This window comes from Vicia villosa, unplaced genomic scaffold (genome assembly GCF_029867415.1).
Source record: "Vicia villosa cultivar HV-30 ecotype Madison, WI unplaced genomic scaffold, Vvil1.0 ctg.001282F_1_1, whole genome shotgun sequence".
NCBI lineage: Eukaryota > Viridiplantae > Streptophyta > Magnoliopsida > Fabales > Fabaceae > Vicia > Vicia villosa.
This window is the reverse complement of record NW_026705559.1, coordinates 100,791-116,221: the sequence shown is the minus strand read 5'-3', so window position 1 is coordinate 116,221 and position 15,431 is coordinate 100,791. Positions and strand designations below refer to the sequence as shown.

At 32.9% G+C, this 15,431-nt stretch overlaps 2 protein-coding genes across 3 annotated transcripts in view; one reads left to right on the top strand and one right to left on the bottom strand.

The window, feature by feature from the left end:
- Nucleotides 1-4,632, top strand: part of LOC131634355 (PI-PLC X domain-containing protein At5g67130) — a 47,455-nt gene extending 42,823 nt beyond the window's left edge. The window contains exons 1-9 of one of the 2 annotated variants that reach the window (XM_058905008.1): nt 2,179-2,313; nt 2,443-2,547; nt 2,656-2,769; nt 2,889-3,026; nt 3,133-3,231; nt 3,316-3,619; nt 3,817-4,043; nt 4,130-4,216; nt 4,319-4,632. In XM_058905008.1, the coding sequence (XP_058760991.1) occupies nt 2,308-2,313; nt 2,443-2,547; nt 2,656-2,769; nt 2,889-3,026; nt 3,133-3,231; nt 3,316-3,619; nt 3,817-4,043; nt 4,130-4,216; nt 4,319-4,507 (1,269 nt within the window). In that variant the 5' untranslated portion in view covers nt 2,179-2,307 and the 3' untranslated portion in view covers nt 4,508-4,632. Of the gene's footprint in view, nt 1-2,178; nt 2,314-2,442; nt 2,548-2,655; nt 2,770-2,888; nt 3,027-3,132; nt 3,232-3,315; nt 3,620-3,816; nt 4,044-4,129; nt 4,217-4,318 lie in introns of those variants that run through there. The other variant, XM_058905010.1, reaches the window with a different exon arrangement.
- An 875-nt stretch (nt 4,633-5,507) lies between these two features.
- LOC131634354 (probable serine/threonine-protein kinase At1g01540) lies at nt 5,508-8,101 on the bottom strand. The gene is made up of 7 exons (XM_058905007.1): nt 7,269-8,101; nt 7,055-7,159; nt 6,826-6,948; nt 6,569-6,739; nt 6,355-6,484; nt 6,068-6,277; nt 5,508-5,951 (listed from the first exon to the last, which is right to left on the bottom strand). The coding sequence occupies exons 1-7, from the start codon at nt 7,976-7,978 to the stop codon at nt 5,793-5,795; spliced, it is 1,608 nt and encodes a 535-aa protein (XP_058760990.1). The 5' UTR covers nt 7,979-8,101; the 3' UTR covers nt 5,508-5,792.
- Between the last annotated feature and the right edge of the window lie 7,330 nt (nt 8,102-15,431).

The window sequence follows — 15,431 nt, the reverse complement described above, 5'->3', positions numbered from 1 at the left end:
TAGGCCCAATATTATTAATCCCATCATGTTATTACTACTAGTTCCTAATAACATAACATAAAACCAACTAATCACATAATTATCAAATAATTCACAAAACACACAATAAAATAGATAATTAAAATAAAACGGGTGTTACAGAAGGCCCCTCAACTAGGACAACTGTAGAATGCCCGGCTGTAGGGGGTGTATGAACTGGAACAGCAGCTGAGAGCTTCTCAACTGGGACAGATGTAGAAGTCTCGGCTAGAGCGGGTGTATCAGGTGGAACACCAGCTCCATCAGTCACCTGATATATTACACGCGCCCGTTCACGACGCATAGATGCGTGTTGCGTAGTCCTCCCATGTATATCTCTATCTGGCCCGTAAGTCATAATGTTTGCATTGTAAAAACATCTACTTAGCTAATAGGTAACCATACATGAACAATGAAATATAAATAAACAAAAAATTAAAAAGAATATTCTTTCCGTAGATGCACCTACGGAAGTATGTTAGTTTCAAAAACATTGGGTGCTTCCATAGATGGACCTACGGAAGCATGTTAGTTTCAAAAACATTAGGTGCTTCCATATATGGATCTACAGAATACCCTAACGTCCATCTCTTCCGTAGATGGATCTACGGAAGCAAATGAAACTCAGAAACGCAACAATGGCGTCTGAGTACTGTTACAGTCACTACAAACTCTATTTTTGTGGCTTGATCGTCCGTTTAAAACGTCAAACAACCCCTACATTATCTCTAAACACTATTTCTAAACCTATCAATTCATTTCTACACTTAAATATCACATTCTAATTCAATTTCAAAACTACTCTAAAATAATTAAAAATTCCAAAAAACTTACCGATTAAAATATCGCTTTGAACTTGATAGAGATTTGAAGTTGATATTGACAACGTAGCCGAACTTGATATCACTTTTGAGGTAGGGGAAAGATAGTTTGGGGTTGAGAGAGTATGAGGTTTGAGAGAGTTTGAGTTTGAAAATGTGAAGAATGAGGGAGGGGAAAGGTCTGGCGCGAGTTATAACATCAAACCTTTCCGTTAATGCACCTACGGAGGTTTTCCGTGTGTGCATCTACGGAACAAAACAACGCTAAACAAAAAAAAGTGCTTCCGAAGATGCATCTACGAAAGCACGAGGGAATTTTTGCTAAATCAGTGGTGCGTAAGAAAGACATGGAGTTGGTTGAGAAATCCACTAAAATATTATAAATCTTATCTTCATCTTTATTTTTCTTTGAGTCACTACTAATCTACATTACCTCAACATTCTCATCACCTCAACATTCTCATTTTACAAAGATCTAATGACATTCTTTGTACAATTTTTCATCCCATCATATGACCTACTGTCATACAACCTTTTTGAACTTCGGAATGTATCGTAAGAGCATCTCTAATGGAGGTTGCTTAATGTAAACTAGGATTCATAAGTTCTAGAATTTAGTATTTTTACCATTGGAATAGATACACACGACGTTCTCGTTGCTTAAATATTTGTGTAAGTTACATCATGAAGCAATCCAAAAAATAGGCTACTTAACAATTAATAATATTAATCTTGATAATTGGTGGGGTCAAATATAAATTAATTGGACCACATATAGATTGCTTATTCAAATCTCCATTGGAGTGAAATTGTTTTAAATTGCTTAGATATTACTTAAATACAATGTGACAATTGGTCACATAAAAAATAGCTCAAACAACCAAAAACAAGTTCTCTCATTGAAGATACTCTAAGGAGTTCTATAGTGAGTTGGGTGAGTCAACCATCTTCAATGTGATCATAATACTTTGCTCTTTGCTTAGAGCATCTACAATGATAAATGTCATTTTTTAATTATTTTAAAGGTTATTTTAAGTCATCTCATTTTAAAACAACTCATTCACTTTTATCTCCAATAATAATACTTTAGATAAGTTTGTATTGGGTCTTATAATTTTACTTCATAATAATTTTTTATTAATATTTAGTTATTTTTACCATACAAATTTATACTACAATAATTAATATAATAGTTTTTTTGTAGGATGATGTATATAAAGGTGAAAGGAGTTGTTTTGTGAAGTCAATATAACACATGTTTGTTTCTTTTTTTAGTTGATGAATGGTGTTTTATTATTTATTCTCTAATCTATTTATGTAAAAACTTCTCATTCCTTCACCAAAACCATTTCTTTCAATGGTTACAGACTTTTTGTCTTCACAAAACAAAAGTCTCATTCCTCAAAACTAACATTAAGAGGAAATAGAGAGCGCCAGACGCGACTCTCATATAAAAAATAAAAAAAAAATGAAGGCAAGATGATAATGTTATTCCTCTTCTATTTCTATTAATCATACATTACTGCATTTATTAAATTGTTTCTATACATTAATCATTATTTTGTGTCTTGTTGAAATTCATACAATGTTTTGTTTTCTGCAGAGGTTACATAGCGACATTCGCATGCATAATTTAAAAACTCATATCCATGTGTATATCTATGTGTTAATCGCTATGTGTCTCTTCACCTATTCATCAAGCTCCAAGGTAATTTTAAATTATGAATTTAACTTCTTTTTTTTTTAACTTATAATATTTGCAAGCATTCTTGTTTTTTATTGTCTTTGGTTTTTCTGACCAAGTACGAGGTAACAGATTGGAGAAACTTGTGGGACATGTGACGATGGTCTTACATGTCAAACATGTCCTGCGAATGGAAATACAAGACCCCGATGTAGCAGAATAAAAACTTTAAACCCAATTACAAAAGTTAGTTTTGTTTCTCAAATTATAGTTGAAAATTTTTCTATACTTCTTGTTTTGTTCTATTTCAATATTTTTTATGAAATTTGTTCGAGTTATTTATTTTTTATAATAACATTATGAAGGTGAAAGGTTTACCATTTAATCGATATTCATGGTTAACAACACATAATTCGTTTGCTTTAGCGGGGGCAAGATCGGCCACGGGGTCCATTGTCATTGCCCCTATGAACCAAGACGACACAATTGATGAACAACTTAAAGTAAGATTTGATTTCTCTTTATTTATTTATTTATTGTTAGAATAGATTACAGTATTGTAACATATGAATGTGAATTGATGTATTGTAATATATTTTGTATTTACAGAATGGTGTTCGAGGATTCATGTTAGATATGTATGATTTTCAAAATGATGTATGGTTGTGTCATTCTGCTCGAAACAAATGTTTCAAATTCACTTCCTTTGTAAGTGTGTGACTCTACTATAACATAAACGTTAATGAATTTAGTTCATTTAGTAACATTCATGTGTCAATCTATGTTCTGCAGATACCTGCAGTAGATGCGCTTAATGCAATACGTGCGTTTTTAGACTCAAATCCTTCTGAAATAGTTACCATCTTCATTGAGGATTATGTCACAGCTCCTTCAGGTATAACTAAGGTCTTCCAAAATGCTGGAATTACCAAGTACTTGTTCCCACTTGCTCGGATGCCCGCGAAGGGTGAAGATTGGCCTACTGTTGATGAGATGATCCAGAAGAATCATCGCTTCATTGCTTTCACTTCGAAAAAATCTAAGGAAGAATCTGAAGGCATTCCTTACTTGTGGAAATACGTCGTAGAAAACCAATGTAAGCAATTGCATTCCACTTCTTTTTGTCACCCAACTCAAAACAAATAAAAGATAGATGAAGATGTTGTCACGTACGACGTCGTATGTCATGTGACGTATGACATCGTGTAAATAAGTGGATTTTGTTTTGTTAATAGTAGAATACGAATTTGGAAGCTAATTTATGACGGTTGTATATATGTGTGAAAATTGTAGATGGAAATGAAGGTATGCAAGATGGTATTTGTTCAAGACGACCAGAATCGCCACCACTTGACCTAAAGTCTAGGTCACTGGTATTGGTTAATTTTTTTCATTCAACACCGAATCGTTCTCAATCATGTGCGGATAATTCGGCTCCATTACTTAACATGATAAGGACTTGCCATAAAGCAGCCGGCGACAATCGATGGCCAAATTTCATCGCTGTTGATTATTATCTGGTAATTATATATTTGTTTAAATTTTAAATCATTAATCACAAAGGCTAGTTTATAGTAATTCATTAATGATGATAATGGTGCTATAGAGAAATGATGGAGGAGGAGCAGCAGAAGCTGTTGATGAAGCAAATGGTCATCTCGCTTGCGGATGTGACAACATTAACTATTGCAAGGTTTGATTTTGATTAAACTATGGCATATACATATTCATTGGAAACTTTTACCATAAAACTTTACCTTAATGTGTATTTAAACGTGTATTAATATATGTTTAGGTAAATGGTACGTTTGGTGAATGTGAAGTTCCTCAAATTTCTCCACCTCCACCTGGTGCTGCAGAAGTTGCACCAGATGGAAACCAACAGTCCCTTAAGAAAAACAGTGCATATATTGGCAGAACAACAAAGATGATGGAACTAGTTATGTTAGTTTTGGTTGCCACAACTTTCTTGGCATTGTTATAAAATGTCACTAGTTTCGCTGTTTTTTAATCATGTAAAATATGTATGTATGTGTAATATTGTACACATTGAGTCATTTGATTCTTTGTATTTATTGAATGGAATCTTATTTGACTTAGTTTCCTTAATGATTAACATCTATTGGTTGGTTGCATTTGCATACCACATGTTTTTTAGTGACAGTGTCGTCTTAAAGTTTGCAAGAGTTTCTATGTAGGGTTTACCACGTCTTAAAGTTTGCAAGAGTTTCTATGTAGGGTTTACCACGATTCAAGTGTCACAAATCAAATAGGAATCCTATTTTACCATGATTCAATAGTAATAAATATTTCATGAGATTCTTTTTAATCACAGTTTAAACGTGTCAAATTTTAGACCATGTACGATAATCTGTCCTGCACGCCCTCAAAGACGACCATGTGTCAAATTAGATCATGTACGGTAACCTGTCTTGTACGTCCAAAGACCGTCTTGCACGCCCTTAAAGATGACCTTGCTCAAGTTTCTTTAGTGAATTTCCAAATTTGAGATGGTGCAAGCAATGCCAAAATATCTGTTTTCAGGTGATGGAATGGAAGTGAGATCTAGTGAATATATGTGAAATGAGATAGTGAATCAATTGTGGGGCTTCTCTTTCTCATAAGACAACATATAGTGGTCACGCATGAGATGCCTTATAAAGATGAATTGAGTTATGAAACTTTCATTACACAGCTGTCAGGGTTTCTCTAAATAACAACATAAATTCTCCCCCACTTATTTATACATGGGGGGCTATTGGACCACGGCATTGATGTGAAGATAGTCTGGCATATAATGCCAACCACTTAACATGAATGTGTTGTTGTGTGTCTCACTTGTGTGCATCATAGGAGTAACTGTCAACCTAGAAAAAGCCGCACGCACAGTCCAGCAACATGTAAGTGCGTGTGCGTGTTTAGGATAGGGTGGATCACCGTGATTCTGACAAATTCACCGAAATACTAAAAACATGGACTAACACTTGAAGGAAATCAAAATAGTTTTATTGGATGAATTGAATCATATAACTATAATTTACATGACCAACCTATAGCTACAATGCAATCATCCCCTTAAAAAATGACATGGGACATAGAAAGTGAAGAAATCTCTACGCCGAGGTATAGAAGATGCCAACAATCTAAAGCAAAAAACACTAAGGCCCCGTGGATGAAAATCGTGTTTGCATTTTGCAATGATAGGTTGTAAAAGGAGGGTGAGTAGTACGAGTTTTTGTTGTTGTCATTGAAGAAACAGTGATGCAAATTTATTGCTTCTGTATTTCATGATTTGAACTTGTCTCACTTATTGAATTCTCGTTTGCAAGTATACTATCATCAACGGATACAGTGGCCTCCTCTTTCGATCTATCCTCTATTCTGGTAATAGGTGACTGTCCTGCTGCCTCCCTTCTGGCCCGACGATCCTATATCATTATAGTTCAAATATTTAGCCACGTGATTTCCCAAAGAGACATTCGTTAACTATGATACACACTAATACTAGTGAGGTTGAATTAATTGAAGCATAAATTATAGTTACCTCTTTGTAAGGGGAATCTTCAGCTTCAAGCATGTGTATTACATGTCCCATTTTGGGTCGCTTTTGTGCATTAGGGTCGGTGCATCGTAAGGCTACAAGAAGAGCTCGCTTAAGTGCTCTCGAACTTGGTTTCTCTGGAAGCTTTGGATCCAACACTCCCTCTGGATTTCTGTTACCAACCATCTTCTTGAGCCACTCAACTAAATTCACCTGAAAATCTATAGTTTTAGATTCAAGCGTAATAAACAAGCAATAACCGAGAGGCTCAAAAATAAACCAAACCAAACCTCTTCAGCAGGACGACTATATTCAACTGGATTCCTGCCTGTAATCACTTCCATAATAAGAATTCCAAAACTATATACATCACTTCGTTCATTCAACATTCCAGTACTTGCATACTCAGGAGCTACATATCTGCAAAAACAAGAATCCATAATTTGTATATAATCCTTCTGGCATAGAGTAGGACAAAAACTAGCCGGAGAAGAATGTACAAACCCGAATGTTCCCATGACACGGGTCGTAATATAGCTGCTATCAGGGCTAAGGAGTTTAGCAAGACCAAAGTCAGAAACCTTTGAATTCCACTGCTTACTAAGCAAAATGTTGCTTGATTTAATATCACGGTGAACAACTTTCGGTTCTAGCCCCTCATGAAGATAAGTCAACCTATCAAAAAACAATATCAGAAAAATAATATTTTGCCATTAAATTTAGAAATTGAAGAATAATGTTGTTGTTGCTTAGTGTCTTACCCTTTCGCTGTTCCAAGAATAATGTTCATTCGAATTTCCCATGTTAGAGGACTACACGGCCCAACATCACCATGTAACCATTGCTCCAAGTTACCATTATCAACAAACTCATACACTAGCATTCTACAAGGAGGATAATAAAAACACACTTATCAGTAACTATCATAACAACGAAAAAAAATCAAAAACACGTAAATTAAATCAAACAAAAGAACACCAGTAGCACTACCTATGAGCACCTTCAGCACAATAACCAAGCAACCTCACCAAATTCTTATGCCGAACTCGTCCTATCGCTTCGACTTCAACCTTAAACTCTCTCTCAGCTTGTCCCCTAATTAATCACAAACAACCCATACTTAATTTAATTTAACTTAACATAACAACATGAATATAAACAAAATGATCATTGAATAAAAAAGAAAACATGAAAGAAAAAGAACCTGTTATTAAGCAAATTTTTAACCGCAATATTAGTATTATCCTTCAAAATACCATGATAAACAATTCCATAACCACCTTCACCAATAACATTATCAGGAGCAAAAGCATTGGTAGCATCTTCCAACTCTCTTAGAGTATACCAATGACCCCAACCGAGATGAGAAACTTGCGGAATCACAGTAGGAACTTGATCCAACGGTCTAGATTCTCCGCTATTTTCATGAGAATTATTATTATTACTATTATTATTATTACTAGCTCGAGAAGTAGCACGTTGTTCCGGGTAAGAGATTCTATGGTTTTTTCCTATCTCCAGCTGAATTCTCTTGTAACTCAACGGAGTTTCTTCTTCTATGTGATGTTGTTGCTGTTGTTGGTGTTGAGCATGTTCGGTGGAGGAAAGTGAGTCGGGTTCAGGAAACGGGTCGGGTTGAGGATTATTTGAGGGAAGGATGTCGAGTTTGATTTCTTTGATCTCTTTGGAGATATTTGGAATGGAAGTTTTTGAGGTTTTTGAGGTTTTGGAGGTTTTGGAGTTTGAATTGTTGTTGTTGCGTTTGTAAGCGAGGTAGATGGAGATGAGGAAGAGGAGGAGGACGATGGCGACACCGACAGAGACACCGAGGACGACCCAGAGACGGAGGCCGAAGATGGAGGTTTGGTTGGAGAGTTGGTCGGACATGGTGGTGTCGGTGGGAGGGTTGTGCATTGGAGGTGGAGAGAGAGATGAATGGATGAGAAAGAAGAAGAAGAGAAGAAGAAGGACATGGCAGCTGGCATGGTGGGGCCATAATGAATTGCTGCTGTCTGTTTGGAAGGGAGTGAGTGGGAAATACTGTTGGTTTTGGGGTTTGAGTTTAACTAGTTTAGTCAAACATAAAAGAGATGGTGAGGTAAGTGCTTCTTTGGACTTTAATTCTCGTTTGGAAAAGTGTATTAAAGTGGCTTTAATGTAGTGACAAAATTATACTCCCCTCCTCTTTTATTTTTGATTGTGTTATAAATTAGTACTTTTAAAGAAAATATTTTTATTAAAATACATGTGTTTTTTTTATACTAATAAATTATAAATGACATCAAGAGAGATTAATTTCGATACGTCATGACTTTAACTTCTATTGTCTTCGTTTAAATCTTTATTAGATAATCTATAAATACATTTATAAGTTGTCTTTGAGTCTTAATAATTTATTAATTGACAACAATTTTAAAATGAAGATAGTCTAAGATCGTCAGAAGGTCATTGGAGTTCGAAAAGGGATATCATATATTCTTGAAGGTCACCCTGAAGGTAAGGCTAAAGAGACTGTTCAAGACAAATTGAGTATGAGGTACATTGGACCATACCAGATCATAAGTCAGGTAGGTGAAGTGGCTTACCAGTTAGCTTATTTGTCTTCATTATTCGGACTTCAAGACGTGTTCCACGTGTCTCGAATCAAACAATTTGTTCCAGATTCTCTTCAACCTATCCTACCGTATACGGTTGAAGTTGAATTTGATCTTTCTTTTCAACCTCAACCTAGTCGCGTGGTGGATTACGCAGTCAAGGCGCTAAAAAATAAAGAGATCCCCTTGTAAAGGTCCTATAAGAAGAATTGCATTTAGGCGAAGCCATGTGAGAGCTAGAGTCAGAGATGCGAGAGATGTATTCTCAGCTTTTTAGGTAAATTTCTAAATTTGAGGACGAATTTTATTTAGGAGGAGGATGTAATGTCCCTAGATTGTCTAAGTATAATTAGTATGTTGAATGTTTAACTAATGAAAAGATTAGTAGTATAATCTCATGTTGGGCTTAGCTTAAGCCATAGGAGTGGCATGCATTAGTAAATTTGATTAAGTAGAAAGGGCATTGTGGTTAATCTTCATGGCTAGTAGAAATGCCAAAGGGATGAGAATGTCTCATTTGCTCATTTCAATCCTCTCTATAAAGTTCGGTTTTTAAAGAAGAAAAAAAGGCTAGATAGAGTGGCGAAATTGAAGAAGAAACAAAGAAGTTGAGTTTTACTAAAGAACTTCTTGCATGTTCATTTTTATTGAAGTCTTGGAGGCTTAGAAGAGTAAAACATCGTCATCCCCTCATCTCCAAAATCTAGGCTCTATCAATCAAAGGTGGGGTCCTTATAATATATTGGGTAGAGCTTAACCTATATATCTTGTATGAAAGAGAAACGGGATGAGTATTTATGATTTCATGTTGTGTTGCCATATATATTAGGTACCTATTTGTTTGTGCTTGATTGTAGAAGAATTTCATGGATAGTTGTAAATTCAAGTGATGTCTATGTATGTCCTGGTTAAATGCATTGCTTGATTTTTCTCATCCTAGGAAATGTTGTGTTTGGATTTCGCAAGAATGATCTGCTGTGATTGAAAATGCAAGAAAAACACAACATTTGAACCCAAATGATGCATGTCAACCCATCATGGCCTCAAGCCCATATGATGGACGTCATGCCCTTTTGACGAGTGCCTTGGCTGCCCATATTGGAATGACGAGCATCACATGAGGTAAAGGGTCAGGTAATGACTGTCAGCCTCTTGACGGACCGACTATCATTCTTTCTATTCCATGCCTTATTTTGTTGTGAAATTATGACTTTTCTTAATTGGAAACTTGTCTATTTTACTAGAATGTTATGTTCTAATGAATTGAGATTGAAATAACATGTGGAAATATGAGTATTCTTAAAGGTGGGTTTGTCTTGTATAATGGATTTAAAATGAATGTTTAAAAAAAGATAAATAGAAAACTAAGTGGGAACCGTAGTAGTCCATTATATGGGGCGTAATGTGAAATCACACTCCTTAAGTGGGACGTAATGTGATATTCACACACCATTGAGGTGTATTGTGAAGTTCATACTTCGAAATAGGGCGTAATGCGGTGAGACGTAATGTGCACATGACCTCTCGCACTCTAATGGGGTGTAATATAATTTTTTCACTCTAAATGGGGAAATGTGAAATTGCACTTCTTAAGTGGGGCGTAATGTGGTATTCGCACTCCAATGGGACGCAATGCGACACTCGCGATCCGAATTGGGGAATGTGAAATCGCACTTCTTAAGTGGGCGTAATGTGATGTTCACACTTTGAATGGATTGTAATGCAGTGAGATGATTCACTATGAATCACTTCACACTCCTTAAGTGGGACCTGGGACGTAATGTGAATGGGGTCTCTTATGCGCGTAAAGAATGATTAATAATATACCTATCCCAAAAATGCGAGCCCATAAGCGAGAGTTTGTCTCATTGGTGAGCATTGGCCATAAAGGTGATATGTTAACATTCTCGCATAGTTGGAGGTTAAAGACCTCGAATCTTTTATTAGATTCTTTTATCCCTAAAGAGTTAAGACTTAGTGATATAATAGTTATGGATAACCTTATAGTCTAGCGGACTCATAGAAAAAATGGGCTCTATTGAAATAGTTGTATATCACCTCATTCATATTGATATTTTTTTCTCAAGTAGCTTAGGCTAGGGCAAAGGTAAAAGGAAAATGTCTTGAAGATGCTGAAGATTTGGTTCTTCTGTTGTATCTTGCTTCATCGCTTGTTTTGATCTTTTTCTTTTCTTGATCTTAGTTGTGTTGGCATAAAGATGTATTATGTACTTTATTTTGGAGATAATTGTATTATACATATACTTTAATGTCATTTAGACATTATGACTTTTCTTAGTATCAAATATTAACGCGTAACATGATTCTAAACATATATTTGATTTGGGTGTTACATGTAATTTTCTTTTTTTATAACAAAATTAACTATATTTTTTAATATATGTGAAAATTTTAAAATGATTTATAGTAAAAAAAAATGAAGTGGGATTAATTTGTCTTTGAATATGATTTTATGTTTTGATGTTAATTAGTGAAGTTTAGTGGAAAAGTGTAGGTGAGTGTTCTAAACTAAAGAATGAGGAGTTCAATGGAGACCTTTTCAGTTAGAATGAAGCTATTTAAGAGGGTCTGATCGCATTATCTATATACAATTAATTGTTAACTTGGTGGATGCAATAATGGATTGTCAACTATAAATAATTTGATAAACTTATTGTTTTACATTTACCAATAAATCTTTATAAATGATTTTGATAAAATTATCAATAAAATTTTATGCTCAAATAAAATGAGGAGTGGAGGAAACATCTACATTTATTTTTTGAGCACTTTGGTGATCTATTTTATGCACCAATTTTTATTTTAGTATGCTGTATTTTTTTCTCTATGTTGTGTTCAAGCAGAATTGATTGATGAGTTATTTATGTTCTTTGGGCACTACGTGTTCTAAAAGTATTTATTAAAAATTATAAGTAAAAAAGCTCGTAGACAATTTGATTAATAATTTATTTTAAAAATTGTAGATTATATTGGTTAAAAAATTATTTTTAAAAATGTAAATTAATTTGATTAAAGATTTATAATTAACTTTTTATTTTTTATTTAAAATTTCACAAAATGTGTCATTAATTAATTTTATTTATTTAATTTAAGTAAATAAAAATTAGTAAATTCTTAAATATCTTTGAACTTTGGTTTGATATTGATATGTTAAGTAAAATCTATTTAAAAATTAAAATAAATTAATATTAAAAATAATATAACATTGAAAAATTAAATAAAATGATAATACATTTTTGACTAAATTTCAAACTAACTTTATCAAAAAAATATTATAAATAAGAGTAAAGCATTAAACACTCTTGAGATTTTGTAAGAGATGACAATTGAATTAATACTCAATCCCTACGAAAGAAGAGAATATGTCATGTCAATTAATAGAGATTTACGGTTCAGCCTACACTAACTCAGGTCAAATCAAATTTTTTTTAAATAGAAAATATTTATACTTTTTTATAAACCTATTTAATTAAATAGTTAGACTACGGACCATAAAAAAATCTTTTAAGTCTTTGAAGTCGGTCTATTTTAATAAATATGGATAAATTTATTAATTTTTGTATTATATTTTATATTTTACATTAAAATAAAAAAAGCAAAGTTTATTTATCTTAAAGAACTTATGAAAATAAATTAAATTTTTATGAATAATATCATAAAAAGAATTTTAATAAGTTCTCCCAAATAAATAATCTCACAAAACTTATGTTACTATATAAGCTCAAATAAGTCAATATAAATCAACATTTAATCTCATTGTACTTTTGATTCTCTAGTATATTTAAATATTAATTGAATTGTCTATTTACATATATTTAGACTATATAAGCTTTTTAATAGACTAAGTAGGGTCTGAAAAAGATCAGATTCAGACTAAAAAATAAGTCAATGATAGACTACAAGTCAGACTTAAATTTTAAAAAACTTAACAGGTCATGCTTAAATTTGACAAAACCTAATTTGACCTAGTTTATTTGCACCATAATCGCCACTTTCATGAAATATTTATAACAATTAGGATAAAATTCCTAAAATAAATAGGGTGTGGGTGTGTGCATAGAATTTAACAGGTCATGCATAAATTTGACAAAGTCTAATTTGACCTAGTTTATTTTCTCCATAATTGCCACTTTCATGAAATATTTATAACAATTAGGATAAAATTCCTAAAATAAATAGGGTGTTGGTGTGTGCAAAGATATTTACATACCCAAAAACCAAATATAAGTGATGGTATGAGTATTTTATTATTCATTTCATCTCATATTTGCATAATATATATTTATATATTTTAATATATATAATTATAAAAATTATATTTATAATTTTTAAAAAATATATTACTAATAAATTAAATGAATTTTAATATAAATATTTGTTTATTTCATAATTTTATAATAAAATTTTTGAATTTTTGAATATTTTAAAATTTTAAAATTATATAAAAAGTAGAATTCATAAATTTAATTTTATTAAGAATATGAATAAAGGTAAAAATATCAACATATAAATTTAGAAACTTATCTTTTCTTCGATAAATTATGTCTTTATTCAATATAAAATAAATAAATAACTTCTTTTGACTTTGATTTCAAGTTGAATTTTTCACTCCGCCAATAACTAGAAGTCTAGAACTAAAATGAAAATGAACAAAGTAGTTTATGTTCTCATATACTGTATCAATTTTTATATAGTATTTGTATCCAAGAAAAAATAATGCATAACTAGTATTTTTAAAAATAATTAAATAATCATATTGACTGCTAAAGATACTGACTAGTGACTAGTGAGTACGGAGTACTGACCAACCGACCATTAGATGCAGTCACCATATATAAGTGTGAAACACAAAAATAATACATATTAAATTTATTATAATTTTGTACTCACGTTCATTTAAAAATATTTTTTCTCTATGTTACTATATTGCATTTGCTATTTGCTTGCAAATTGAAATAAGACACTTGCAAGATAAAAATATTAAGGGTGGTGTGTTTGGCTATAAGTTGCTTACGATGAAAGTTGGTGATGGGTCACTTTCTCACAGAGCATTTTTCACAAAGATCCAACTTAGAAAAGACATTGACAATTTAGCAAAGGTCCAAGGTATGAGTTTCAAGGGGTGTCGACTGAGGTATTGTGGTGGCAAGAGATGGAGCAATTTTCTCAATCACATCATATCAAGGTTTCAGGGATTGAACAAGAAAAAACTAATATTGCAACTTTGATATATGATCCTAGAAAACGTTCGCAAATACTATATAATTATTGCGTTGATCAACAAGATAAAATTTATAGAACATATATAAAGTTCAGACTTTATTAATTTTGATATTTCATGTTATTTATTTTCTAAAAAGTCGAGTATTTTTACTTCAAATAGAATTGAAAATTGAAGAAAATAAAATAATTCAAGAGTCATTTTTTCACATTGACAATATTTTATCCAAGAAAGTTGAACGATAAATGTTGAATAATCGGATGAGACTTAAACGAGAGATCAATTTTGTAAGATGGCTAACATTTCAAGTTGTGCATTTTAAAAATATGGTGAATTATTGGGATCTAGAATGTTAGAACATAAAATTTGAATTGGCAAATTAATTGAGGTTTTGGTGTTTGTGGAGAAGATGAAGCGGGAGAATAAGAGAATTAGAGTAAGAGAGAATTATTAAGAGTGAAAAATCAAATTTTCATTAATCACATTATATCACAATATATCATAAAGAGTATTTATACAAGTAAGTTACAATTATTAGAAGATAAAACAAGTAACTAAACAAGCTGTAAAAACAAAAACTCAGGCTGGTAACCGATTACCATATTTGGTGTAACCGGTTAACAATGAAGTTGAATAAAAAATAAAACTAAATGTCGTGACTGTAATCGGTTACCACTGCTAGTGTAACCGGTTACCACTGAACCGATACAACTTATTTGCTTTTCAGAAGTGCTTAATTGACCCTATAACCTGTTACACCACTTCTAGTAATATGTTACATCACTTGAATTATTTATTTTCAACTAACACACCACCTTAATTCAAGTGCTCCAAGTTCTCTATGCTCGTGCCCATCTTCAATATTAGAACACATCATTTGTGACTCCCTTTGTCAACATATCAGGAACTTGATCTCCACTTCTACAATATCTCAATATTAACTTGCCTTCACTCACAAGATCCCTCAAGTAGTGAAACCTCGTCTCAACATGCTTGCTCCTTACATGTGCAATTGGGTTTTTAGCAAGATTAATAGCAGAAACATTATCAACAAGGAGTGTAACAGCCTCACCCTCACTACTGTCCAACTCCTCCAGCAGATTCATTAGCCATATTGCTTGACACACGTATAACGAATCGATAATATACTCGGCGTCAGAAGACGAGAGTGCCATTATTGGTTCCTTCTTCTAACGCCATGAGATTGGTGCTCCTTTAAACATAAAGATGTATCATGTTGTAGACTTACAATCATCTTTATCTCTGCACCAATTAGAATCGGTAAAAGCGAGCAAATTGTATTTTCTGCCTGTATCCGCTGCAGGAAAAATAATTCTGCAACCAATGGACCCTTTGACGTATCTTAGGATTCTTTTGACTGCTGCCAAGTGAGACACCTTCAGTCTCTCCATGAATTTACTCGCAATACCTACACTAAACACCAAATCTCGTCGCATATTGCACAAGTAACCTAATGATCCAGTCAATCTCCTGTATTGAGTAGAATCTACATTCTGCTCCTTTTCACTCT

What these genes read in the sequence shown, in the direction of transcription:
- LOC131634354 (XM_058905007.1), bottom strand. Translation starts at nt 7,978, where the DNA reads ATGCACAACCCTCCCACCGACACCACCATGTCCGACCAACTCTCCAAC. An exon ending in TGTGCTGAAGGTGCTCATAG is followed by an intron (nt 6,949 to 7,054) that starts GTAGTGCTACTG and finishes TCCTCCTTGTAG; the next exon opens with AATGCTAGTGTATGAGTTTG. An exon ending in AAGATTCCCCTTACAAAGAG is followed by an intron (nt 5,952 to 6,067) that starts GTAACTATAATT and finishes ATAATGATATAG; the next exon opens with GATCGTCGGGCCAGAAGGGA.